This window comes from Gopherus evgoodei, chromosome 4 (assembly GCF_007399415.2).
Source record: "Gopherus evgoodei ecotype Sinaloan lineage chromosome 4, rGopEvg1_v1.p, whole genome shotgun sequence".
In the NCBI taxonomy this organism is placed as follows: Eukaryota; Metazoa; Chordata; order Testudines; family Testudinidae; genus Gopherus; species Gopherus evgoodei.
Window position 1 is genome coordinate 25,646,324 of NC_044325.1, and position 26,814 is coordinate 25,673,137.

The following is a 26,814-nucleotide window of genomic DNA, read 5'->3' on the forward strand; positions in this document are numbered from 1 at the left end:
GCAGATATCTGCTTTATAGATGCAGATATCCGCATCCGCGGATATCCATGAACCATGTTTGCGGACTGCAGATGGATGTGGATCCAAATTTAATATCTGTGCAGCTCTCTAATCATCAGTTCAGAGACTGTGGTTGGGTTTTCATTTTATTTAGCTCCACTTTGTAAGTAGATGATTTGCTATTTGAATGAAAGTCTTACTTTGTGTCAGAGCATTTAAATACATAAATATATGTACACTATTTATATATTTACTTTTTTTAGACCCAGGTAGGTTACAAACATATATAATATGTACATACATTAACAGATATATATCTCCAGTTTTGGCCACCATCACAGGTGCCGACTTTTCAAAGTGCCGGGGGAGTGCTCAACCCCCAGCTCCGACCCAGACCCTGCCCCCACTTAGGGCAACCAGATGTCCCAATTTTATATATATTTGGGGCTTTTTCTTATGTAGTCTCCTATTACCCCTCACCCCCGTCCTGAATTTTCACACTTGCTATGTGGTCAACCTACCCCCACTCCACCAAAGTCTCAACTCTTTCCGCCTCCCCTAAATGTGCTGTGTCCTCACTCCCTCCCAGACTCCTGAATGCTGTCAAACAGCTGATCCGTGGGGCCCAGCAGGCTGAAGGTGCTGGGGGGTGGGTGGGAGAGAGCTGATGGGGGGTTGCCGGTGCATGCTCAGCACCCACCATTTTTTCCCCTGTGGGTGCTCCAGCCCTGAAGCACCCACAGAGTCAGCACCTATGGCCAACACACTTTAAAAAGCGATATGGACAAACTGAAGAGAGTCCAGAGGACAGCAACAAAAATGATAAAAAGTTTAGAAACTCCGACCTATGACGAAAGGTTAAAAAAAACTGGGCAAGTTTAGTCTTGAGAAAAGAGGACTGAGGGGGGACCTGATAACAGTCTTCAAAAGCATTAAATGCTGTTATAAGGGGGACTGATCAGTTGCTCTCCACATCCACTGAAGAAAAGAGAAATAATGGGCTTAAGCTGCAGCAAGGGAGATTTAGGTTAGATATTAGAAAAAGCTTTCTATCTAACTGTCAAAGTAGTTAAGCACTAGAATAGGCTTCAAGGGAAGTTGTGGAATACCCGTTATTGGAGGATTTTAAAACCAGCTTAGACGAACACCTGTCAGAAATGGTTTTCTTGGTCCTGCCTCAGCACAAAGGGGGCTGGACTACGTGACCTCTCAAGATCTCTTCCAGCCTGACATTTCTATGATTCTATGATATAACCATATGCATGGGTTAATATGGACCTACACTATTACCAGTAGCTGAATAAAGTTCTTTTGCATAGACTGAAATACTATAATGGAATTAATAGGGAGAGAACACTGGTATGCCAATGATGTTGATGTTTGAAATTCAGGTCTTTGTCTCATTAGAAAAGGAATTCCCCCCTTTCATTTCTGTGGTACATACTCTCTTCTTTTCTAGTTGATATTCTCAAACAAAATGCTTCCTTAATTTAGAGTTAGATCACAGAATAACACATCTGCAAACTACAGCATTGTCATAAAAAAGACTAGTTAAAAAAATCTGGAAATATTCAGCTAAAATGGACAAATATTCTGTAACACTGCAGTTCATTAAAATCAATTAACCACAATACTGATATGTGAAAATTCATCTCATACATTCTAGTAGCAGTCTTAACTCCGACATACAAGACATATTTATCTTATCAACATAATCATCACAATATAAGGACAACTTCTAAATAATCTATGTATATGTTTAAAGAGTTAGTATATCTTGTGAGTCAGAGTTAAGGTTGATACTAAAAGGCACAAGATGAATTTTCTCCCTCTCTCTCTCATACACACGACTATGTACAAATATTTGGGGGAGATCTTTAGCTGATCTAAATTGTTATAGCTCTATTGGCTTCAATGGTACTATGACAATTTACACCGGTTGAAGAAGAACAACCATAAAACTGGTGATATGTATCTTAAAGAATTAAGAAAGGTCTGTGGAAAAGGAGACCCTTTTCCTTTGCACTTTAGAAGAAGATTTCTCCCGCATGGTGATCCTGAACTGCATGGAAGTAGAGATCTTTTGGATTGAAAAATTATGTTATAAATGTAAATTATTATTATATTAACTTGAACACTAACTCCAGTATTAAGCTGCCTAGGAGCAGCAAGGAGTTGGACGTGCAGAGACCTGCAGTCATGTGGAAATGTTTTTTTTTTTTTAATTTTTGGTATAGTTTAATATTTACCACTACACCTCCTTTTTCACCCCATTAGGCATCAAATGATAAAAAACAAATTTAAGCTTAAAGCTTTAGATGATATTTTCAAAAACACTCAGTGTTAGCCTAACTCTGATTGACTTCCAGACTTAGACCAGCTTTAAGGACTTTTGAAAATCCTACTCTTAGAAGGCTTGGATGGAATATACAAAATGACAACTCTCTCATATTTATAAGAAAAATTCAAATTACATACACTGGTTTATTTATGATGAAACACCAGCACCCGTGTCTTCAATGTGGACTAACTGTACTCACTCTGACAGGGAATACTGTTTTATTATTGCCAGATCTTGATATCTCCAGCCCAGTCACACGTTGCAAGAAGTGACGGAAGGACTGGGTGAAAAGTTGCACTCACACAAGCCTGGTCATGTGCAGACAAAGTGTGAATGATTCTAGCAGTGTGATAGTTATAGAAAAATATTTTGCCCTCTGAACTTCCCGTCACTAGAAGAGTTCCATCTGGGGAAAATTCACAGCCCACTGCAAATCCTTCCACCTGCAAAGAGACAAGAATAAGAGTAAATCTATATGCTAATTAGGGAAATTTAATGTAACCACCTGAAAATGCACTAATGTACTAAAAATGTCTTTTACACAATATGATCTAATTACTTCCCCAGGTGTTCATTAAGACAGACTTATTACGACTTTAAATTGTTAGCACTAGTCAATCAATAATTGGTGACGCTATTAACAATTCACAAAGTCTTCCATTATTTTAATCTCCATTGTCTTCATAATGGGTATCATTCTAAATTAACTACATTACAGGAAACCAGACAGGAAAAGAAGCAAGTCAATTAATATCTACCCTGGTTTATAAATCAACAGTACCAGCAGACATGTTAAGGGAACAGAATTTGGTTATATTACTTTTAGTCCTGAATACTTTAAGATTCTGGTGAAGAATAATACCTTATGCCCTTCATATCTTTTCTTTTTGTTGATTCTGTATGGTCGTTGGGTAGAAAACAATGCCATGTAGTTTCCATTTGTTTGAGCAACAAATGCAGGTTCTCTAGGGTGCAGAGTCAGACTCGGACAGGTATAACGCTCCTAAAAGATAGTTGAGAAGATTGACATTCCTATATTTTTGTTGCTTGAAATACAGACTTGTTCAAATTAATCAGGCAGTCTTCTGTAGACAGGGCCGGCTCTAGCCATTTCGCCGCCCCAAGCACGGTGGCACGCCACGGGGGTGCTCTGCCGCTTGCTGGTCCCGCAGCTCCAGTGGACCTGCCGCAGGCGTTTCTGCGGACGGTCAGCTGGTCCCGCGGCTCCGGTGGACCTGACGCAGGCACACCTGCGGGAGGTCCACCGGAGCCGCCTGCCGCCCTCCTGGCAACTGGCAGAGCGCCCCTCATGGCATGCCACCCCAAGCACACGCTTGGCGCACTGGGACCTGGAGCCAGCCCTGTCTGTAGATCTAACACAGGGGTAGGCAATCTATGGCACGCATGCCGAAGGCGGCACATGAGCTGATTTTCAGTGGCACTCACACTGCCCGGGTCCTGGCCACTAGTCTGGGGGGCTCTGCATTTTAATTTAATTTTAAATTAAGCTTCTTAAACATTTTTAAAACCTTATTTACTTTAAATACAACAATAGTTTAGTTATATATTATAGACTTATAGAAAGAGACTTTCGAAAAAAAATTAAAATGTATTACCGGCACGCGAAACTTTAATTAGAGTGAATAAATGAAGACTCGGCACACCACTTCTGAAAGGTTGCCAACCCCTGATCTAACATATCTGAATGATTGGAAGATGGGTGAGAACTGCCGTATTTTAGATATGTAACCCTGAAGAAAATTAAAAGAAATCCAGGCTCAATTTGCTCAACACACTCTCTTGAAAGTTCACAAGGGCAAATATTAACTCTGGTATCTACCCTGGGCTGAGCAGGAGCTGGGCAAATACACAGAGAAAAATATTCCCTTTCTCCCCTTTAAAAAGGCAGTTTCAGCCCAAAAGCACTCAAACAGCTTCTGGGGCCCTAAGAAGACTAAAGGTTCCATATTGCAATGGGTCCTCTAGTCCTACTCCCAACCCCCTTCCATAGTCCCTAAACCCTGGCTACCCTCACAGTTCTGCTGCCAGAGAATCTTCTCTGGTTAAAGAGGCAGGAGCAGGATTTACCCCCCTAGTATGAAATAACTCTTTATTGCTATTTGTATCATGAAGAACAGAGTTTGTTAATTACAACTGATCTTTCCAGTCCTAGTAGGGTCAGAAGTCACAAATGATGTCACTTTTCAACACGACTATTTTCAGTTCAAAATGTTCAGCTGTAGGAAGAGATAGAGACTAAGGAGGTGACTTTTGGATCCACATTAGCCTTAGGCCAGTGTTTAGAATTGTGAATGATGGTAACTTTATGAGCCAAATCCAAACCAAAGTGAGAAAAAGGGCCTCCTCCAATTTCAGAAAGAACTCAAAGTCACATGGGCAGGTTTAGATCCAGGGATTCAAATACAAACTTCCCATCCCTGAAATTCTAAGGAGGAGGTTCTGGTTTTAGCTCATCTTTAGTTCTAATGTACAACTTTATGTTTCAATATAAATCACAGTTTATGTGCAGTAAAAACATCTGAGATTTATGCAATGGGCAAAAGGAATGCTATGCTCTTTCAAATGTTGGACAGCAAAAAGATAAATAAAAGCTTAAAGATAAATTTACAAATGAGAAATGATGACGCATCACTAGCAAGTAGAAGATGGGACAACAGAAAAAAGATTGGGGGGTTGAGGGCCTGTCTACATGGAGATTTAGTGCATGACAAACCAGGGTGATAAACTACAGTGAGACAGCTTGCTGCGCACCAACTAGCCATGTGGACCCTCCTACCACACACTAAAAGTTCCGCAGTTCTGCACTATGGGACTTTCAGTGAGCAGCAGCAGGATCCACGCAACCAGTTAGTGTATGGCAACCAGGCGCACTATAGATTTAAACCTGGTTTACCACACACTAAATCTCCACGTAGGCAAACCCTCAGTTAAGTAAAGAATATTAGAGAGAGGAAACACAAAAGAAAGGCACCGGGCGGAAAGCTTAAACAATCTTGGGAAATGATAGTAAAACAGTATAGAACAGGCAGAAAGGATGTAGGAGTGAAAAATGAGACACCCTCTTCCCCCCTCCCATTTCCGGTCAAATTTTTGGGGAAAGTTTGATCAAAAAGGGTTCAGCTATTTTGCAGAAGAAGGTAAATTAAAAATAGATACTTTGGGCTATTTAATGTGTATTCATGAGTAGTGAGATGATGTGTTTCTCATCTGCATTCTAGCATAGTAGGAAAGTCCAGACACTTTCATCTTAAAGGTTACAAACTGAATATTACAAAACTAAGAGTACTTATTTCCCAAAATCACTATCAATTTTTTGTTAGTGACATCTTAAAGGCTGAAGTAACTGCCCCATTCAGTGATGCTCTATTTCCAAAAGAACTGTCTTGTTTAAACTGCTCAGTATACTGAACATGGTTGCTTTGCAGTTCGTTTATTCACTGAAGCATTTTCTTTCCAGAGCAAATGACTAACATGCTGTCAAACTGCATACCCAGGAGGTGTGCTGCTCCAAAATAGGACAAAGACATAATTGTGGAAGTTAGAGATAAAAGTGTCTTACTAGATCATCCACTCCATCTTGTTGCCAGTACAGTTGTTTCCAGTAAAAAAGTAGAACTACCTGAACCCAATCCACTCATGCATTCTTTAACTTACATGAGCAATTAGGCTGGGATTTTCAAAGGAGCCTAAAAGCAAGGACTTACTAAGTGTCCTGTGAAGCTGCCAGCCTTTCTTGACAATTCAGCATGTAAATGAATTAGTTGGTTGAATTGAATTGCAAGGAATATTACACCTGTGTTTGCTAAAGTAATTTTTTTGCCAGCACCATTTTGCCTCTGCTATTATCCTTTGCTATGTATTTACATGCATATACCATGCTATTGCTCAAACATTTCATTGAAAAAATCCTTCACCTGTGATCACCACAAATACATCACTTCTGCTGTCCTGGGAAAGGTACTGGAGAGGGAAACGTGATACTATAACAAACACTTTGGTACACAGTTGGCAGGACGCACTGACATTCCTACCTGTGTACCTGCCTAAACCTAGCTCATATGTCAGTGAATAGGCAGTGAAATAGAAATATTTTCCCAAGGAGGGCACTCACAATTCTCTAGGTCATTTCACAATTATAGTTACAGAGAATAAGTAAGCGTTGCTAAAATAGAAAAATAGCTCTTGCGTTTTAGTAAGTAGCATTTTACACATCACAGTAACATTATAATGGCTTACTTCAAACATACAGAAGTACTGTGATTTAATATAAGCTGCACTCATCCCTACTTGCAGCAAAATTGATCAATAACTCACAGCAGTTTAGGAAAAATCAAAAGCTTTTTACTCTGCTCACAATGTAATATACTAAATCAGCATTTAAATAATAATAAGTGTTAACCCTACATGAAAAATCTGATTGGAAATGTTTGCAGCACTGTCGAAATCCCATGCAATGATTGTTCGGTCAGCTGAGTCCCGGCTTACTGCATCCGTGCTTGTAAGAAATTCTTTTCCTTCAGGAAGGAAGAGGACATCCAAGGTCTGTTGTACTGCTGCTTTGTAGACTTTTATCACCTATGAAACAAGAACACCCATTATGTTGGGCTAGATTATATTTCACAATGTAAATGAGGTCATTTGTAGTGGTGACAAGTGTATTATCATAACAAATTCATGTATTTCATTAAAACAGTGGTCCCCAAACTGTAGGGCATGCCCCCATTGAGGGGAAGGCATTGAGCAATGTTTGTGGGGTACATAGTGGGGACTGAGGCCTTCCTCCAGGAGGGGCAGGGTGGGAGCAACACCCAGCCCCATTCTGCCCCCAGCCATAACTCCACTCCATCCCCTGCTCCACCGCTGGCCCAGCTCTGCCCTCATTCCCTCTCCACCCCCAGGCCAGCTCCACCTGTAGCCCCAACTCCATCCCATCCCCAGTTCTGCCCCCAGCTCAGCCTTCAGCCCAACCACCTCTGTTGAGGAAGCCTTGACTGTGCAATAATGGAAGGGAAGCATGGACAGGTTCCATTACTGGTAGTTGGGGGGCAAGACAGGAAAAGTTTGAGCACCATTGCATTAAAGCCACATAAGGCATATTTTTAACTATAGATAAATGATAATAGAGTAGCACACAAGTATTTTTAAATGATGCAGTATTACATCTATTTTATCAAAGAAGCATTGTTATAACATCACACAATATTTATTTAACAACACACAACGGGAAATCAAACAATATATAAAAGGAAGTATTATGTCACTATTTTTTTCTTATAAACTTCTGTCCAACACCTTAAGAAATTAGCCTCTTTGTCATGGCAACAAGGATACAGGGACATTTGTTAACACCACTTTGTGCACCACTTCTAAATTAATGTTAAATTCCATATTGTTAGCTACTGCATCAAAGAGTATTCAGGAGCTGGAGCTGTGGAATCCAATACAAGTCCAGAGGGCCAAGAACCTCTCAAAGCTGGCCCCAGGACTGGCTCTGGCTTTTTTGCCGCCTCAAGCGAAAAAAAAAAAAAAAGAAAAAAAGCAACCCTGCAGGGCAGCCAGAGCAGCAGAGCAAAAAAAACCATGCAGGGTGGCCGGAGCGTGGGTGCAGGGGGACTCCCGGCGCTGCAGATGTGCCCCGGGCAGTGGGGGGGAGGGAGTGAGGGGGAGAGAGAAGGAGGGCGGCCAGGGCTTCCGCCACGCTGCCTGCCGGTCGGCGGGGAGGGAAGGACGCAGGCCCCCCTGCCGGGCTTGCTACAGACCTGGCACCAGCTGGGGCAGACGCAGCATGCAGCCCACTCCCAGCAGGGCATTCCCCTCCTCCACACCGCTGCCCTCTATAGGGTGGCTGGAGCGGCGAACCAAAAAGAAAAAAACCTGCGGGGTGGCCGAAGCGGCGAAGCAAAAAAAAAAAAAAAAAAAAAGGATTGGGCAGAATGCCGCCCCTTAGAATCTGCCGCCCCAAGCACGAGCTTGCTTAGCTGGTGCCTGGTGCCGGCCCTGGCTGGCCCAACCACTCCCTCTTCTGAGAAGCAGCATCTGTGACTTCACCTACCAACTGCAATATATGGTAACCAGGGAGCTGGCACAGAAGGAAACAGTGCCTTCCAAGGAACAGGTTGAACTGCTCCCCAAATAAGTGATTTCTGTGGCGACTGATGAGCCCTATGGAGGCAGTGAGGCTGACAGCTGTTAAGAGAAGGAAATAATCCATTGGGGTAAAAATACTCTGGGTCCCCTACTTCCACCTTTCTCCCTTTTGATTCCCTGGGATCAACCGTTGTGAAGGTCAGTCAGTCCAGTGCAGAGCCAGCATATATGGAAGTGAACAGCTCCCATGACCTTTAGTGCATCTTGACATAGGCCCATGATTTGATCTACAGTATTAAAACAGGAATTATTCTCAATCCATTGGTGAGACATATACTGGTGTCTACCTCACACCAATAATACTGTGTATATATGTAGCTAAATTGTTTTAAATGTGTTTACATGTGCCCAAAGGCTGCTGCTGCTGCTATGAGAGTGTAATGAATTTCTACACAAGGAAACATCATACATTGTGTGATCAGAGTATTATTTTGTACTGAAATCCACAGAAATAAAGATTTAAAAAATCCAGTAGAACATTACTATTTCCAGAGTTCCTGGATATGGTGCATGAAACCTAATTTAACAAAAATGGATTTATGAGGAACAAAGGGATACCTTTTTAATTGCTCTTGGAAAGTTTATGTGCAACTCTGAGGGCAGTGCATTGAAGATTTACCCTAAGCCTTTAACCTGCACTAGTCTCATGCTACTGTTCCTTGCTCCTTCCTGAAAGGTATGTGGTAGGCTCTAGATGAATAGTCCCATCGCTTTGGAGTAAGACTTTCACCCAAAGGTCCTCAATCCAATAGCACAGCAGCTTGAGGATTACTTACTTCATAGCAATAAAGGAAATACCTGTATCTTTCAGAACTGCAGTAACTGAACTGAAAAGTAAAGTATATCTTAAAAAAAAATAATTGCAACACTGATTATGTTCTGTGAGGAAAGAAATATATCTAGAGCCATGCTATGCATCTGTGGGATATGGAATTAATTCTCCATTTACAGAAAGATTCTTTTTTCTCACTCCAAGACAAAATCTGTATCAAAGAAGCCCAACAGTTAGTTATTGCATAATTTTTTTAATCTTCAAATTTGTCATCTTAGCTTGGCTATCTGGAAGCAATTTCTGACAGTAATGACAATCAGTGGGATAGTTTGCGTACGAGGTAGTTAAGGCAAACTCATTAGAGGTACTCCAATAAAGATAAGAAGCACAGTAAAGGTATCTAAAAACCTGTCTCCAGCTTCAGGGAAGGTTTGTAGAGTCAGAAACCTACAAAAAACTTCATTACAATGCACTACTCCTATATGCCACCTCTCTCTTGCTTTTTCATACCATTACAATGCACTGGTATGAAAAGCAAGAGAGATGGTATATGGAATTAGCCATCAAGTATGAAGCAGCTGGACTCTATGGTACCACAGGTTTGAATCCCGGCAGGGTCTCCTCAACTCCTTCTCCTTCTGGGACTAAGTTGAACACTGTGGGTGGCTCTTACATTGAGGTCTAGGCCTGCTCCTGTTGACCTTAAAGATATGTGGTACTGTTCACAAGGGTTTGCCCCTGTGTCTTTGCCCAAATTTTCCCTCTTTCACTCTTGAACTGGTTGGCTGATTGAAATGAACAATATAAATATAAATGTATAATTTAAAAACTGAAAAACATAATATAGAACCCTTCATGCTAACACAAGGAGTTGGACTAGATAGCCATGGGGAGGCTCGTTCCAATCCTATCAGCTGTGAAAATCTGCTACAGCCCGTTAACCATATTTATGGCTTATTAAAAACAATTTCAAAAACTACTGTAGAATAATATTAAGGGGCTGACTCATAAAACCAGAGAAATTAAGATTGACGGAAGGAATGGGTCTCAAAACAAAGGAAGTATCTTATTTCATTCTTAAGTAATCCCACTAAACCTCTGAGTTAAGGATACAGTTAGACATAAAACAACTAAAGCAACGAAATCCAGATTTTGAGTAAGATTCTTATCATCATTTTAACTTTGACTATTTTTGTAATAATAGACAGCGAAACTACTGCCCTGGCTGCTCAGAGAATGATGCCCCAATTGAAAATTTAGAATGACAGCAGTGACTCATCTGATTAGCCCCTTTATTGCTCCCAGACCGTGTAGGTCAACCAACACACATGCTTCATTTCCTTTGATATTGAACATCTAAAAACAAGGATTTTAAAATGTTCAAAAATAACGTGATGAGTATCAGTCAAGTCCTCCAACTAAACCATCTCTGATCACATTTTAAACAAACTAGTGAAAATCAAGTATACGTAGAATAAAACTGCCTCCACCTGAAAAACTATGAGACTGCTTGGATACTTGTCATCTCATTACATACAGATATGTGAGCAGTTACTCCAATTGTTTACATGCTTTGTCTGTCTCATCAGTTTGGAAATGTAATGCTTGCAATCAGTTGTAGACCCTTGCTCATGCAGGTAGTGCCCAAACATTGTAATAAAATCAACAAGATATAAGCCTGAAGTCTGCAAAATTTACATAATTTTCAGCAATCCGCTTGCCTTTTTAGAAGGCAAAAAAGTAAACGTATTCCCTTCATACTTAAATTCCTAGGAATCTTGCACAATAGAAGAAGCAATTAGACTTTTTAAAGCCCAAAGTGATAATTGTATATATAGCCTTTACATTATAATTCTGTGAAAACTATGCATGGATAACACTATGCAGTGTTACAAAAGAAGATAAACTGTTAGGAGTAAAAAAAACAAAAAAACATTTTTCAGAACTCCTATATACTATAGCTGTCTTTTGAATGAGAAATGATAACATATAAGAAATTTCAAGGGCTAGCAGCAAAACTGAGAATGATTTAAACTAAGGGAAAATCATGTAACAAAAAAATCAAGAGGCTATTAATGCAAAAGGGGCGCTCTAACATCCAGATAGAACAGGAAATAGAAGAGATGGTTACCTAGCAACAGGAATCATTAAAAAGGAGTCAAATTCTAACCATGACAGTTGGAAAGATCAGAAGATGGAGCTGCACAAAACAGAGACATGGAAGGAGAGAGGCTGTACGGAGGGACAAAGGCTATCTCAGTGCAGAAGTGGACAATGAATGAAAATCTTAAATAGCAATCCAAAGAGGCAGTTTTCTATATTTTTAAAAGTGTTTTAGGCTTAAACTCAAATACATTATTTGGGTCCTCGGCAACACAATGTTTGTCTGAAGCCTTAGTAATGTACATATATACATATTTACACAGAACACAGGTACGGCATATTCCAGGGGTGCCACATGGAATTTTCTTTACATACATTTTGGGACTCATACAGTAAGATAGCATCTCTTTAATGATGAGAAAGGTCAAAAAGTGGAGAAATAATTAAAATAGACATATTTGGAAATCTAGGCAAAAATTAGTTTATATCGCTATTAATTGTTAATCAGTTTTTACATGTTCACTGGTGAATGTTAAAATTAGATGCATTTCTGTGTTGCTTAATGACAAATGCAGTTTGATATCTCCTGTTTTACATGGCTCTTTAAACTGGATTTGTGAAATCAAATCTCTTGCTACAGAGCTAACTTCTTCTCCGGCACTGTAATCTTGGATATCTGCTTCAGAAAAAAATAGAGCAACTGCCATGTTGCTTTTGTCTGTCAATTTATTCTTAAGTGTACACACATTTTCTATTTAACCTCTTTATTTTTTAACTTCTATTCTATATAAAATAATCCACAAAAAAAATACTACCCTGTGAATCAGCTATGATTGATCTATATATAACATACATAATGGAAAGCTATGAGAGGAAAGAGATGAAAAATTAAGCTATCTAACCATACCCTCTCTCTTCCCAGAGACACACACCTCACTACTAAAACAATCACCATAAACCATGTACCACATCCTTAACTGTGCCCTGCTACAGTTGTCTGTGTTTCAGCTGCCTTTCCCCACACCCGCCACGCTACTGCTGCAAACAGACCAGATTTCTCTCTCCTCTTCACACTGTTCTGAAAAATCACACTCACTCATCTTTGGGAACAAATGCTATGCACTAGCAAAATCTATTCCCCATGAACTCTATCACACGCCTGTAAACTCCCCCCAGTATGAAGTGGTTATTGAGGGGAAAGCTTCCCTCACCGGGGAACTGACCTCCAAAATTATGGGAAGCATCAAAGTCTTGGAGGAGGTACCTAGATATAGACACCAAGTTTTCTGAAAACCGTTTCCAAAAGGCTCTCCCCATGGTCCACAGTGCCTACCAGTCCAACCTGCCCCACAATTACATTATAATAGTTCATAAGAATCAGCTGGCACAAGCCTTGCATGTGTACGGCCAAAAAAAATTTCATATGCCCTACTCCCGAGGCAGAGGGTAGTTGGCATAAGAGCAAGCTACATTGCTTTCCATCTGCTGGGAGCTTTCCTATGGCAGGGGAATTCTTGGTTGGCCAGTTAGGGCCAGATTCAACCATCTTAAATGGCTTGAACAATAGCGGCCAGAAAAGGGGGAGGCAATCTGGATTTACATCTCACTGAGCAACACTTTAGTGTCTCACATCAAAGTGATTTCGCTTACTAACACAGAAAAAGGACATTACCCTCTTCACCCAGATTAAAAAATATCAAGCCAAAAAGTGAAATTATGTAATATAGGATATAGTAATATACAAAATATGCATGTAATGTTTTATAATCTAGACTACAAAAACAAAAAATGTAATAAAAAGCTGCCTTTTTACTTTATGAAGTTTAGTTCAATCACTAGAATGAATGAAGTAATATTTTGGTTTGTAATTGGGATCAAGGTATTTATGCATTTCATTTTCACATTGCAAAGATCTTTTGTAAAAGTAAATAACTGCAATAATATTGCTATGATGAGAACTCATAATTAAACTTTTGTTCTAATTTAGAACATTAATTTATGACATGCTCAAGGATGCCAGTTTAGGCAAAACGTCAGTTAGCCTACCCTGCTATTTGTCATTCTTTAGTGAAGGCTTTTGCTGCTTTTCCATTTGCAGGTTTATTATACACAAGCTTTTGAAAACGTTCAGTCCACTAGCACAGTTTCAGCATATCCGGACAAAAGAGACCTGCTTTCAAAGATAGTCATAATGGCTTCTGACATCAATAAAATTCAACATAATGATGAAACTCCTTTAATAAGGCAGAGTTCAGAGCTGCAGGCGTTCTTCAAGAAGAGTAATTTAAGCAAATGAAAGCAGTTTCATATAGATTCTAATGATATTGGTGATATGAATATTATTTAGTAAGGCTAAATTTAAGAGACTTATTTTTTGTATTGATGGTCCATAGGATTTCTTTGCATGAAGTATATGCAGTGTATGATATATAGTGATATTTGATTTTTTAAAAGCCCAAGCCTCAAGTAAAGTGAACTGCATGCCCCACACCTTGGCCCCAGATTGGCCACACACAGGATATGTGCATGAAGTCCCATTACTCAGGATTTATGGAAGCGATGAGGAAGAAGAATGGTTCTGTGGTTAAGTCATTGTTCTTAGGACAGGTCTGGTTTCAAATCCTAGCACTACCACTGCCTCCTTGCGTGGCCTTGGATGAGTCACTTAATGATTAATCTCTCTGTTCCTCAATTCCCCACTTGTAAAAAAGAAAACTAGTTTTTTCAGCTCTTTGCTTTGTCCATTAAGACTGTAAACAGTTTGGTGCAATGACTGCCTTTTACTAAGTGTATGTATAGTGTCCAGCACAATATGGCACTAATCTCAGTTGAGACTTCTAGATGCTACACTCATACAAACAAGAAACTGCATTTTAGCATAAAAGAACATTAATTTGCAGTATGTGCGAGTGTGTGTCAAATGATTACGTATTAATGAAATGTTAACTCCGCACATTTTAAATGATATATTTTCATAATGTGAAATGTTTCATTTGAATCATATGCTGTATCAACATTAAATTTTCCTGTGTTTTGTTGTGACTGAAAAATCCTATTTGCCTTATTAACCTTTCATCACATTTAAGACCAGAATGGAGCATTTTATAAAGAGCAAATGAACAAATGATAAATCCATTTATGTTCCTGTTCTCAATCTAACTAATTTTAATGGCAATTTTAATTACTGAAACAGATGGTAATGTCATGGACATAAAGGTCAAAAACTCTATAGCTTTATCTTCCACAAAAATATGTTCCTTTGCGTTAGAATACTGTACCATAAACCCAGGATGGGTTTTCCTGTATGCCACTGAAGATGCACTATTTTCTCTTTTGTGTTCTGATCAGGCACTCTTTGCTACTGTTCTTAATTTTCTTCTGTTTTGAAAGAAAATCTTGACTATTGAGGCATGTTAAAAAATGTGCAGATGTTGATAAAATGTTGAATGCTTAAGCTGTCATTCACAGTGAAATGTTTATAGGTTACAGAGACAAAGAAAAAATGGACAAACTTCAAGTTGGTTGAGACACTATAAAGATCCTGAAATGGCATGTTTTAAGCATTTTCTTTGGAAAGAATAATGAAGCTGGTGGAGAAAGAATATTTGTATTTCCCTGTTTGATGCATTACAGAATGCTGTAACCTCTGGAGGATCCATTAAGCAACATTTTATTATGCATTTTTACAAGTTATATCTTAAGGTGTTAATAACTAAGGGCTTGTCTACACAAGTAGTTATTCAGGAACAGCTACTGAATAACTCCATATGTAGACAAGCCCTAAGATTCTGATCCTGCAAGCTACTCCACCATATTTGCCCTCCCTATTCCTAGTAAACAGTTCAGTGCTACGCATGCATTTTTGTACCCAGTACAGACATGTATTTTCACATGCACAAAGGATCACTGTGTACATTGAGACACTTATACACAAATACTATTATGGATTAGCAAATGCCCCTGCTCCATCTTCCTTTGAAGATCTTACCCATAAAATCAATAAGGATTTATGTCACTGAAAGAGGAATAATCTTTGTTTTTTCTCCACAAAGTATCACATAAATAAAAGTAAGTACAAACATCTCCACTAGTTTATACAGGCTCCTAACTACACACTTCTTAAAATGAATATGGTTCATCATAAAGCAATTGTACTAGAATGTTTCCAAAGAAACTGCACTGCATTTGCACATTATAAATTTATTAGCTTTTAACAGTCCTTTAATGAGATTCAAACACTGAGACCTGTAATAACAATATACTATGAATAATCTCTCTCTTGCACATACAGCTATAGAAGATGTGACTTAAGCTTCAAAAGTGTAACTATGCATTATTTTATAGAAGCAAAGACTAAAGAAATGGAAAAGAAAAGATCTATTGTTATTCCATCCATTCTCGTGCAAATGCAGAATTATTCCCTTTGTTCCATAGATTTTCTAGTATTGTGTTCAGTCTAGTTTTAAAAGTCCCAAACATTACTGCTTTTGCCATCTCTCTAGGGATACTATTCTACAGCCTAGAACATTTCACTATCAGGAAGAGTTTTTTGGTTATATATTTCAGCCTAAATATTCTCTCTGAATTTCATCTCATTAACACTAGTTATGCTCCTATATACTGTAAGAACATGAGGATATATACATTATACAAAATGCAGGGCTAGATTATGACTAGTGCTTATGTGACCATGCAGGGAAGCAGGCAGGCCCGGTGCAAGGATGTTTCGCACCCTAGGCGAAACTTCCACTTTGCGCCCTCCCCCCCCGTGCCCCCGCCCTGAGGCACACCCCAGCCGTGGCAGCTCCCCCCCCCTGCCCTGAGGCGCCCCCACCCCGCGGCAGCTCCCCACCCCCCACCCTCAGGCACCGCCCCCACCCCAGCTCATCCCTGCTCCACATACGAACATGAACACCCCGAGCACACCGAGGCTGCTTCACTTCTCCTGCCTCCCAGGCTTGCGGCGTCAATCAGCTTAGCCGCCGCAAGCCTGGGAGGAGGGAGAAGTGAAGCAGCCATGGCGTGCTTGGGGAGGAGGCGGGGCAGGGGTGAGCTGGGGCAGGGCATTCCCCTGCATGCTGCCCCCGTCTTACTTGCTGCAGGCAGCCCTTCCCACGCTCCCCTGCCCCAGCTCCCTCCATCTAAATGCCAGCAGCGACCGGGGCAGCAGAATATCGGCCGCCACGGTTGCTGCCGAAGGAAATGGCGTCCCTCAAATCCTAGCACTCTAGGCGACCGCCTAGGACGCCTAAATGGTTGCACTGGCCCTGGTAGCAGGACTGATGAAAGATTCCACCTTTTGGCTGGAGTTGTGGAAGCATGAACACTATACCAGATACCACCCAGTTACTCTCAGAGGAATGTAAGCAGACAGAGCCAAGGCGCTAACCCACATGCAGAGGCCAGATGTATATTAAGGCAGCGTATAGAGTATAGCATGGGTATAAAGAGCAGTGCAGATGTGAAGCATGGCTTAGGCAAGTAGAGTAAAGCGATGCCATAACCTTTACGGTATGTACGCTAAATGGCTCTCTACACACCCCAAGCAGTGCCTTCCACATTTATACTGCTATTTTGAGCAGTGTAGTGTCCCCACTGTTTCCCTACTGCTGGAGCCGTTCCTCTCTGTCCCCTCCCCAGCCCCCACCAGAGCCTTTCACTGCAATGCATAGCTACATACCACAGTGTAAATTCAGGCTGCTTTTCATTGCAGTGTGTTGCTACATGTACTTTACATGCCAGTGAGGGTTGCTCGGGGGGCAGGGCAAGTGGGGCAATTTGTCCCAGGCCCTGGGCCCCACAGGGGCCCCCACGAGAATATAGTATTCTATAGTATTGCAACATTTTTTATGGAAGGAGCCCCCGAAATTGCTTTGCCCCAGGCCCACTGAATCCTCTGGGCAGCCCTGATGCTGCCACAAGTGTGGACAACAGGGTTGCCAACTCTGACTGAAGCTGTTCTGGGAGATTTTTTTTCCTAACATGACAATGTTGTTTTCTTAAAATATCCTATTAAAATCTCCTGGATTGCTTTCAATAGTCACCGGGAGATGGATGCTGATTCTAGGAGACTCCAGGCCAATCCTGGAGGGTTGGCAACAGTAGTGAACAAGGGACACATTAGGCAGCAGAGGTGCTTGGCAGCATTAGGGGAGAAATATGCTACACCTTTTAAATGAATGTAACAAATTATTCCACCTCCTATGGAGCCAGGGAGCTCTGAAAGGAACTTGACTTTCTGACCCCTGGGATGGTGCCCTGATGCACCATTGTAATTAGGGAGCCAATGCAAGCTATCTCACAACTGTTAAGTTATTCAATAGACTTATTAACTATAGCAGGCTTCTCACAAATTCACTGAATTTCAGTTTGCTTAAGAGAACTTCAGAATTCTTATAAATGTGCCACTGTGATGCTTCCCAGAGTACCCTGGTTTGTAAGGTACCTCGCTATCACTTCCCTTAGCATAAGGAAGCCTTGTCTGTGTCTGCCACGGGTCAACTTCCCAACTCCTTCAGCCATGGGCAACAGAAGCCTACGCAGGCCTTGCTCTCTCTGTCTCTCTACAGGCTAGTGATCGGCACACTCCAACTCCTGAGCCTTCCTACCACTGGACACTCACTGCTTCAAAAGAGGCAATACACCCCAGCTTACCAGTTTCATCTCAGATTATCATTCCGCTTGACACACAGCACTTAGATATGTTTATAGTGCAAAAAACTAAACTATAGAGATTCACGTGATAAGAAGTAAAATTATTGGAAACAAATGGTTATGTATACAATAAAATCATAACCATCTAGAAACTCAACTTACTTAACTTTATACTTTCATGTCTTATACAGCAATGCCCACCCAAAGTCCTTCCAGTGTTTTACAGCCAAACTTCGCTGAGGTGTTCTGTTCATGAGACAAGTCACACTGTCAGCTTGTCTCCTCAGTGAAATATCCTGGATGTCTGTTTGCAACCTCAGATACATCAGAACAAGCTATTGTCCTTATTATCCTGCTGGTTGGGTTTTTTTCCCCTGTGTATGCCTTTGTAGATTTTGCAATCTCTTAAATCAGCACCTGGCTCAGTATGCAGACAGGCACACATTGTAAGGCACACAATACATAATGGTCATACAGGAAGATAAACATTTCTTAGAATTTAAAGATAAGGGAAAAATTACAGAAAATAAAATAAAGAGACCAGGTAGATGCAAAATATCTTTTACTGGACCAACTTCTGTTGGTAAGTGAGACAAGTCTCTCTCACCAACAGAAGCTGGTCCAGTAAAAGATATTATCTCACCCACCCTGTCTCTCTAATATCCTTGGACCGACACAGCTACAACTACACTGCGGAAAACAAAATACAGTTATTTGATAATGCTTACAAAGTTTAAAAAAATACACTTACACTTATTTGGGCCCTGGAATGTCTTGGAGTGTTGTTTAGGAATTACTTCTTGGGACTAAGAAGTGACTTCCTGACTCTACAACAAGTGTGTAGCTTTTCCTAGAGGTGGGTGGGGATTCTCCTACCTGACAACATATAAAAGTTATTGTTACTCATCAAATGAAACCAATGTGTGTAAATAAATTCCTCAGCTCAATCTGACAGTTCACAACGGCTGGTCTCTTGAGATATGTAGAAACTTCAGCTCAGTTGAAAGTAGTGTTAGTTGAAAGTGGTATCACAGCTCTAGTCTTGTTCTGATATTATCACTGTGTTCCCTAAAAGAAAAAGATTTAACCCAGCTGTGAGAAGTCTGCTGCTGAAAATAAAAGGGGCCCTTGGAGCCGAGCCAAAATATCCAGGTCTCACTCCCTTATTCTATCCAGGTGTTTCCTGCCTGTGAAATGGATCAGTGATGATGCCAAGTTTTAGTCAGTGTAAATAGGTGGACCACTGAACATCGAGTATGCTTCCTGCAAGGAGATGAGGCAATCCAACTGGCATTTGAGTTGGGCTTCTTGAATCTCCTTTTCATAGCCAAGTGAAGAAACAGGATAACTCGTGGTTTTATATTTTAAAATCTCTTTGAATTACTGTGTGTTTGGGGGTGGGACGTTTCTGGCCCTTCTGTTCTGGCAGCTTCAGCTCTGAGGTCTTTGCAAAGCTCCTGTGGGGCCTGTGACACGCTTGCCCCAAAAGGGTTAGTCTGGCTTAGAAGGGGTTAAGTAACCTGATAGGCCACACCTGAAGGAAGATTAGGCTGCTGATTTGAGCGTCCTGAGCTGGAACCTGGAATAATGGGCAGGCCAGGGTTCCCCTACTCGTCTCTGGGGAAGTGGCGCAATCTAGGCAGTGAATTAGAAGACTGCCTGAGACAGTTTGAATGGAAAGACTCTGATACCCCAGGAAGGGAAAAACTATAGTGACCTGGCTGGAGGGCCAAGCAATGAAGAGGGAGTGTCCCACTCCTAAGTCAGGAAGAGAAGGCACTCGACTCCTGGAGTGTGAGATGGGTCTCACCATGAAAGAGAGACAGAAAGGGGTGTCAGACCAGGCAGAGCTATTCCCCAGACAGAGCCACAAGGAGGTATCCCAGAAGTGAGCAGAGAACCCCATGACTGGGCCCTTTCGTTCAGTGTGGTGTAGTCTCCTTGGCTGACAACACACAGCTCTGTGTTCCTTCTGACATGGCAGCTCATTTTAAAAATTTCATTTTGAAATGTTATAGTCTCCATGTGAAGTCTTTATACCTCTCCAATGGTTTCATAACCTTATTTAATCAGCCCATTATACAGCAATATAAAGTCATTTGAATAATTGGTTCTACATAGACAAAGCTTGCTTCAACACCAGCAGAATGAAATAGCTGTATACTAAATCTCTAACTCTGCATTAGTACCCCTTTGTTCTTTCTTCACTATATGAGTTTAGATAACTAGCTTGTGCACTTCTGAGGGGTGTGTGTGTGTGTATACTTTACCATTAATCAAGCTGTTAACAAGCGGCGGCCTACAACCATGCAGTTCTCTATGAAACACTGGTTGGCTTTACAGTGAAGATTTCCACTTTATGTTGGCTTTAAAACATATTAACTAAAGGCCAGATTTTGCCACCCTTCCTCATGTTGAGTAGTACCTTACTCTACACTCAAAATCAATAAGATGTCTTGTGGAGAAAGGCACTACTCAGCATATGCAAGAGCAGCAAAACTTGTCCTTCAATGTTTCATATGGTTTTTGATATAGCATAGATTTGACATTTTTGTTTCTAGTTAGCCAACTTGCTATCTATTGCTCCAGGTTTCAGTGTGTGAAAGACTGTAACAAACCTTCCATTATATATCACTACTTCTAAGACTTAAAATTCCTCTTTTGGTATATATTAATTCTTGGACAATTAATTAATAATAACTCATATTTACAGCTATTCTCACAAAAAGCAATCCCTTTGTCACATTTTTTATACACCTATGTAGCTAATATTTTCCACATAAATTGCTCTTCTGTGAACACCCCTCACTGTGTCACTATTCTTCCTGTAATATGTTCCCAGAGCGCAACACAAAATTCCAGGAGCAGGAGTCAGATAAATTTCAGGTTGTGTAAAGAACATTCAAAATATGATGGCTATTTGGCCCTGGAAATGTAAGTTTAAGATGCGCAAATGGAAAAGTCAGCACATTAAACGCAAACAGTATGCTCTGAAGAATGACCACTGAAACTGAGAATCCAATGTATAAAATGTGTATTCTAGAGTCAGACTACAAGGACTACAGTGGCATAGCTGCAGTTACAATGCTGTAGCACTGTAGTGTAGACACTTACTACAGCAACAGAAGAGGTGTTTCTGTCGCTGTAGTAAAACTACCTCTCTGAGAGGCAGCAGCTAGGTTGACAGAAGAATTCTTCTCAGAAAGGCTATCGGGGATGTAATGAAGGAAATATTAAAAAAAAATTAATTTCTTCGTCCACACAGCCATCGGCTGCTCCTTGAAGCTGAATGACAATTTGAAACACTTGAAGATACAATTTGAGGCAAAATAGGCAAAGCTGCAGCAAATTTGTAAGACCAAGAATACCATGGAAAGATCTTATAATGAATGAAGATGAAAACACTATACATATCTGCAGGACCTTTGCATCACAATTGTGACTAGGTGGGAGGAGGTCCCAGCCACCCATTTTATTTTAAGAGTATATGGAACATATTAGAATAGAACAAAAAGTGAAATACCGGGCAGGACACTTTATCCAATCTTGAATATGATCATAAGAGTATAAGACAGAAAAGAAAAAAGAGTATGCTTACTGTCTCACATGAATAATAAAGAAGCTAATATATGTGAAAAGGGATCAGTATTGAAATATCAAATGTTATGGGGCAGGATGCATTAAATAATAATTAATGTCTAATCAACACACTGTTTTATGGCAAACTGACACTTTGAAAAGTAACTGGAGGCTTTGCAAAAATGATACGTATATTTGTATTTATTAGACATTAGATATTATGCTACAAGTGAAAGCTCATAACTAAGGCCTACAATTTAGTCATGGGTTCTTTAGTAAAAGTCACGGACAGCCCTGTTGGAGGGGGCAGGGGCCAGTAGCACCAGCTGCCGGGAGCCACCAAGCAATGGCTACTCCGGTCACGCCCAGGGCCGCCCATCTGCCATTGCTCCTGCTGCCCTGGGACCGCGTCTCAGGCAGTCCTTGGAGCCAGCCGCACTGGCCACTGCTCAGGTGGTCCCCGGGGCCAGCTGCCCAAAACCGCCCAAGCACTGGTGCAGCTGGCTGTGGAGCTGCCCAAGCAGCTGGCTGCGGAGCTGCTCCAGCAATGGCAAGTGTAGCTGTCCCTGGGGCCAGCTGCTTGGGAGGCCCTGGGGTCAGCCACACTGGCCGCTGCAGAAGTCACGGAGGTTGCGGAAAGTCACAGAATCCGTGACTTCTGCCATCTCCATGACAGACACAAAGCCCTATTCATTATCAATCAAAAACACAGAACTCGTCCCTGATTTTTCCACTTTCAGACTGCTCAGGCAGATAAAAGTCCCTGATGGCACCATTCAGTTGTGACTATCCACACATCACCCAGTACAAACATTCTTCCCTAATTCAAAACACTACATTTTAAAATCAATAGGAAAGAGAAGAAACTATGATGGTCCACTTTGAAACTATTGCATGGATAGGACTGTAAACTACAGACTGCTGTTTTTTAATCAATAACAATAAACATAAAGATTAGTTTTTAAAACAAACATTCCAACAGGAAGCTCAATATCCATTTCCAACCCACGCCACTCCTTACACTTTCCACACTGATTAACTGCTGCATGTTCCAAGTTAAAATTAGATATTTTTAACAAATTGCTTATTTGGGTGCTTTCCTGACTGAAGAACTTCCACACATATCTAATTATGTCTCAGAGAACAAAGCAGACAATCATATCTGAAAACGGTGCCTGTTAGGAGCAGGTGTAGACAAGTTCCTTTGTCCTGGTGTGCCTCTGAGCCCACAACCTGAACACTAATTTTTAAAATGCCTTACAACAGTTAATTTCGCTTTTTACAATAAACTAATCATTTCTGGGAACTGGATTACTGCTTGTTAACATGGTGGGAGAGTAGTATTATCTCTTAATTACAGTCAGACTACTAAAAAAAGGTGTGCACAAAATGTCTCACAATTATTATGATTTGCCTTGGGATCAGTCTACAAAGATTACCAATCCTTAGTTCTTCATTGTTCCACATATTACTTAAAATAGCTTCTAAACATGAAACTCTAGTTCCAGGAAAGAAAAAATATGGTCAACTAATGACACAGAAATACATCATTCAGCTATTGTGAACTTCACAGTATCCTGTACTGTGGACTGTAAAATGTGCTGCCTGTTAAGAGATCAGACATTAAGTGTGACCAAAGGACTTCAGAACTTGTACTTAGAAACATCAAAGTGGGAATATTCTCAGCCTCCAAGGAAAAGCTTATACCTGTACTGCAATGCTCTTGAGCACTCTTGGGTTGTAAGGTGGAATTCAAATGAGAACAAGCAGTGGTCCAGGTGCCCATGAACACCTCCTGACCCCACTTGATGATGTCTCACACTTTGAGTCCGCGTATGGAAGAGTTAAAAGAGCCCCATTGGTTGGGTAGGTAGTGAAAATATAAATATTGCCTGAATCCCCCAACAGAGACATCAGAATATAAATTTCAAATGACAGAAAAACTCAACTATTGTTCTGGTAGTAACATATGGTGGATAATTAAAAATAAATTTGAGAGAGAGAGAGAGTTCCAGTTATTCCCTCCCCCTCCAAAAAAAGTCCTATTAGCCACCCATACTTCCCCACCCTTCAGAATGCATCTATATCAGACAAGTTAAAATAATCTGGCGAACAAGAAATGAATCAGATATCTGTTACCTTACAATTCCTTATATCCCAGGCTTTAACTTCTGGGCTGAATCCTCCACAAATAAAAATATTAGGGTCAGAAAGATGAAACTTTAGTGTGCTGATCCTAAATTCATTTTTGCTGCTAAATACCTGTGTCCCTAAAATAAAAAAATAAAATAAAATAAAAAGAGAACAGGGTTAAAATTTGAACATGAATAATAGTTTAATTAAACAGAATACTGAATTTTTATGTAGCAAATAAATATTAAAATAAAATGTAGGCTGCCAAAAGTCAACATGTAAATTGTAGCATAAACACATGGGATTGTAAAAAATTGAATTAACTTTATTCCATTTAGGTGAAATTCATCCTACTCCTGGCCTGCTACGCCATTTGCTGGGCAGTGCCCGTGCACAGACAAGAACAGGGCAGAATGGATATGCAGAGAGACTTCTGGGTCACTTGCACACTGTGGATGGGGGTTCCACAGTGGTCCTGGATAGGATGGAATGCAGGAGTTACATATGCAGATCCCACGGAGGGGTACTCCTGTGCAGAAGAACTGTGCTTCTTATTTCAGCAGCTACAGAAGGGGCTGCATTGAAACCCTGTGGCCCGCATGTATGTTGCAGGGAGTGGAATTCCATCTGGCCAGCCACATACTTTTCCTCTTGGATTTTGCTTGCTTGTGAATTTTGCCCTTACAGCAGAAAATAATTTGCATACCCCCTCATTCTAAGGCAATATCAGTTCCCATGGATACCATGTTCTCTAAATTTAATTGTGTATAGTAATCTTCAAAGGATCCTGTGGTTTAATAGTAATTGTCTTGCAAACAGCACTTCCAAATTATATAATTCATACATTAATACCACAGGAAATTCAGCTACATGAATGTGTAGGTATTATCTCCAGTTCATTGCTGTTATATTTATCAAATTCATGATAATGTACATTCACTGCAATACTATTCTGAAATAGCAACATATCCTAAGCTAAATGCATTTAAATTTTCACAATTTCAAATTTTATATTCTATTGTATTACACATGGTATCTGCATTCAGGAATATATAACGACCACATAAATCGAGAATATATTAGACGGTGTGCACTAACATAAGAACACAAGAGTGGCCATACTGGGTCAGAACTATGGTCCATTCAACCCAGCATCCTGTTCTCTGACACTGCCTGGTATTAGATACTTCAGAAGGAATGAACACAACAGGACAATTATCAAGTGATCTATCTACTGCTGTCCAGTCCCAGTTACTGGCAGTCAGAGGTTTAGGGACACTCAGAGAGTGGGGTTTTGTCCCTGACCATCTTGGCTAATAGGTTCATGGAGGATAGCTTGGCTATCTAATTCTTTTTTGAACCCAGGTGTACTTCTGGTCTTCACAACATCTCCTGGCAATGAGTTCCACAGGTTAACTCTGCATTATATAAAGAGGTTTCATTGAATGACCCCTGGAACTTGTGTTACATGAAGGAATAAATAACACTTCCTTATTCACTTTCTCCACACTATTCATGATTTTGTAGACCTCTATCATATCCCCCCTTAGCTGTCTCTCTTTCTAAGCTGAACAGTCCCAGTCTTTTTACTCTCCTCATATGGAACCTGTTCCATACCCCCAATGATTTCTGTTGCCCTTCTCTGTACTTTTTCTTATTCTAATATATCTTTTTTGAGATGCGGTGACCAGAACTTCACCCAGTATTCAAGGTGTGGGCATACCATGGATTTATATACTGACATTATGGTATTTTCCATCCTCTTATCTATCCCTTTTCTAATGATTCCGAACACCTGGTAGCTTTTTTGACTGCCGCTGCTCATTGAGCAGATGTTTCCATGATGACACGATCTCTTTCTTGAGCAGTAACAGCTAATTTAGACCCCATCATTGTGTATGTACAGTTGGGTTTATGTTCTCCAATGTGCATTACTTTGCATTTATGAACAGTGAATTTCATCTGCCATTTTGTTGCACAGTCACCCAGTTTTCTGAGATCCCTTTGTAACTCTTCATAGTCAACTTTGGCTCTAACTATCTTGAGTAGTTTTGTATTGTCTGCAAACTTTGCCATTTCACTGTTTTCACACTTTTCCAGATCACTGAGTAAGTCAAGGGCCCCTGTTCACCTTAAAATATGATGAGAGCACCTTAAAAATGTGCATCTCACCAGTTGTATGGCAAATCAGACTTTCAGACCAATTATCTTTAATAATGTACAATTTTTTGTTCTATAAAAATCATAATGTGAACATTTCTTTGCTATTAGGTTGAAAGGAAAAATGTAATAAAATTTCACACTACTTTCTTCACTCTGGAGCTGATCTGGTTGGTTTTGACATAGGAATTGATCCTGACTCCCTGACTGGATCAGCCAATCTTACATGGTAAGGAGGTTTTACAAGAAGCCATTCTGAGTCACTTTCTCAAAAAGAATGAGATTTCATTATGCATGCTCACTCAGAGCCAGAGCAGAAAAGCAGAAAAAACCAAAACAATACAAAACAAAATATGCTGCTCCCTGCTGCAGCTGGGGGGGTTGGATGGTTGCTTATTGTTGCCTGACAGACTGTCAACCCAAAATTTTAAGGGCTCCTGTAAACACTGACAGGGAAAGCACCCATCCAACAAAGGTCTTTGAAAAATAAAGAAAGAAAGAATTGTGGGTTAGCAGGCCAGCAGTCCTTCCTTCCAAAGTTGCACGCCACTCCTAGTGGCTTTCCCTCCTGGAAACCTGCAACTTCCCCAAGGACAGGAGAAGGAAGAGAGGAGATACTCATAAGTAAGGAGGACAATGGTAGTACCAACGTAGCAAGAGATTACTCTCATCTAGGCCACCATCTCCATCTAATAGCTGCTACATTCCTCAGCTTGACCTTCTGCCTTCGAAGGATCTTGATTAGTATGGGATCTTGTATGCAGAACCTTCCAACACATGGGAAGCAAAATGGCTAGCTAACAACTCTGGTTAAATGTGCTGAATAACAGCGGATCATTGTTACCATAACAAACACACAATGATTTAATAATCAGATATCTAAAATGTTGTCAGATATAAAGAA

The 26,814-nt window shown here is 40.5% G+C and overlaps 1 protein-coding gene across 5 annotated transcripts in view; it reads right to left on the reverse strand.

Annotated features, from left to right (window-relative positions):
* Positions 1-855: 855 nt before the first annotated feature.
* Positions 856-26,814, reverse strand: part of WDR25 (WD repeat domain 25) — a 104,469-nt gene continuing 78,510 nt past the window's right edge. For all 5 annotated transcript variants that reach the window (XM_030558750.1, XM_030558751.1, XM_030558754.1 and 2 more), the window contains exons 4-7: positions 23,757-23,887; positions 6,767-6,937; positions 3,204-3,344; positions 856-2,784 (exon numbers count right to left, since the gene is read on the reverse strand). In XM_030558750.1, the coding sequence (XP_030414610.1) occupies positions 2,563-2,784; positions 3,204-3,344; positions 6,767-6,937; positions 23,757-23,887 (665 nt within the window). In that variant the 3' untranslated portion in view covers positions 856-2,562. The remainder of the gene's footprint in view (positions 2,785-3,203; positions 3,345-6,766; positions 6,938-23,756; positions 23,888-26,814) is intronic.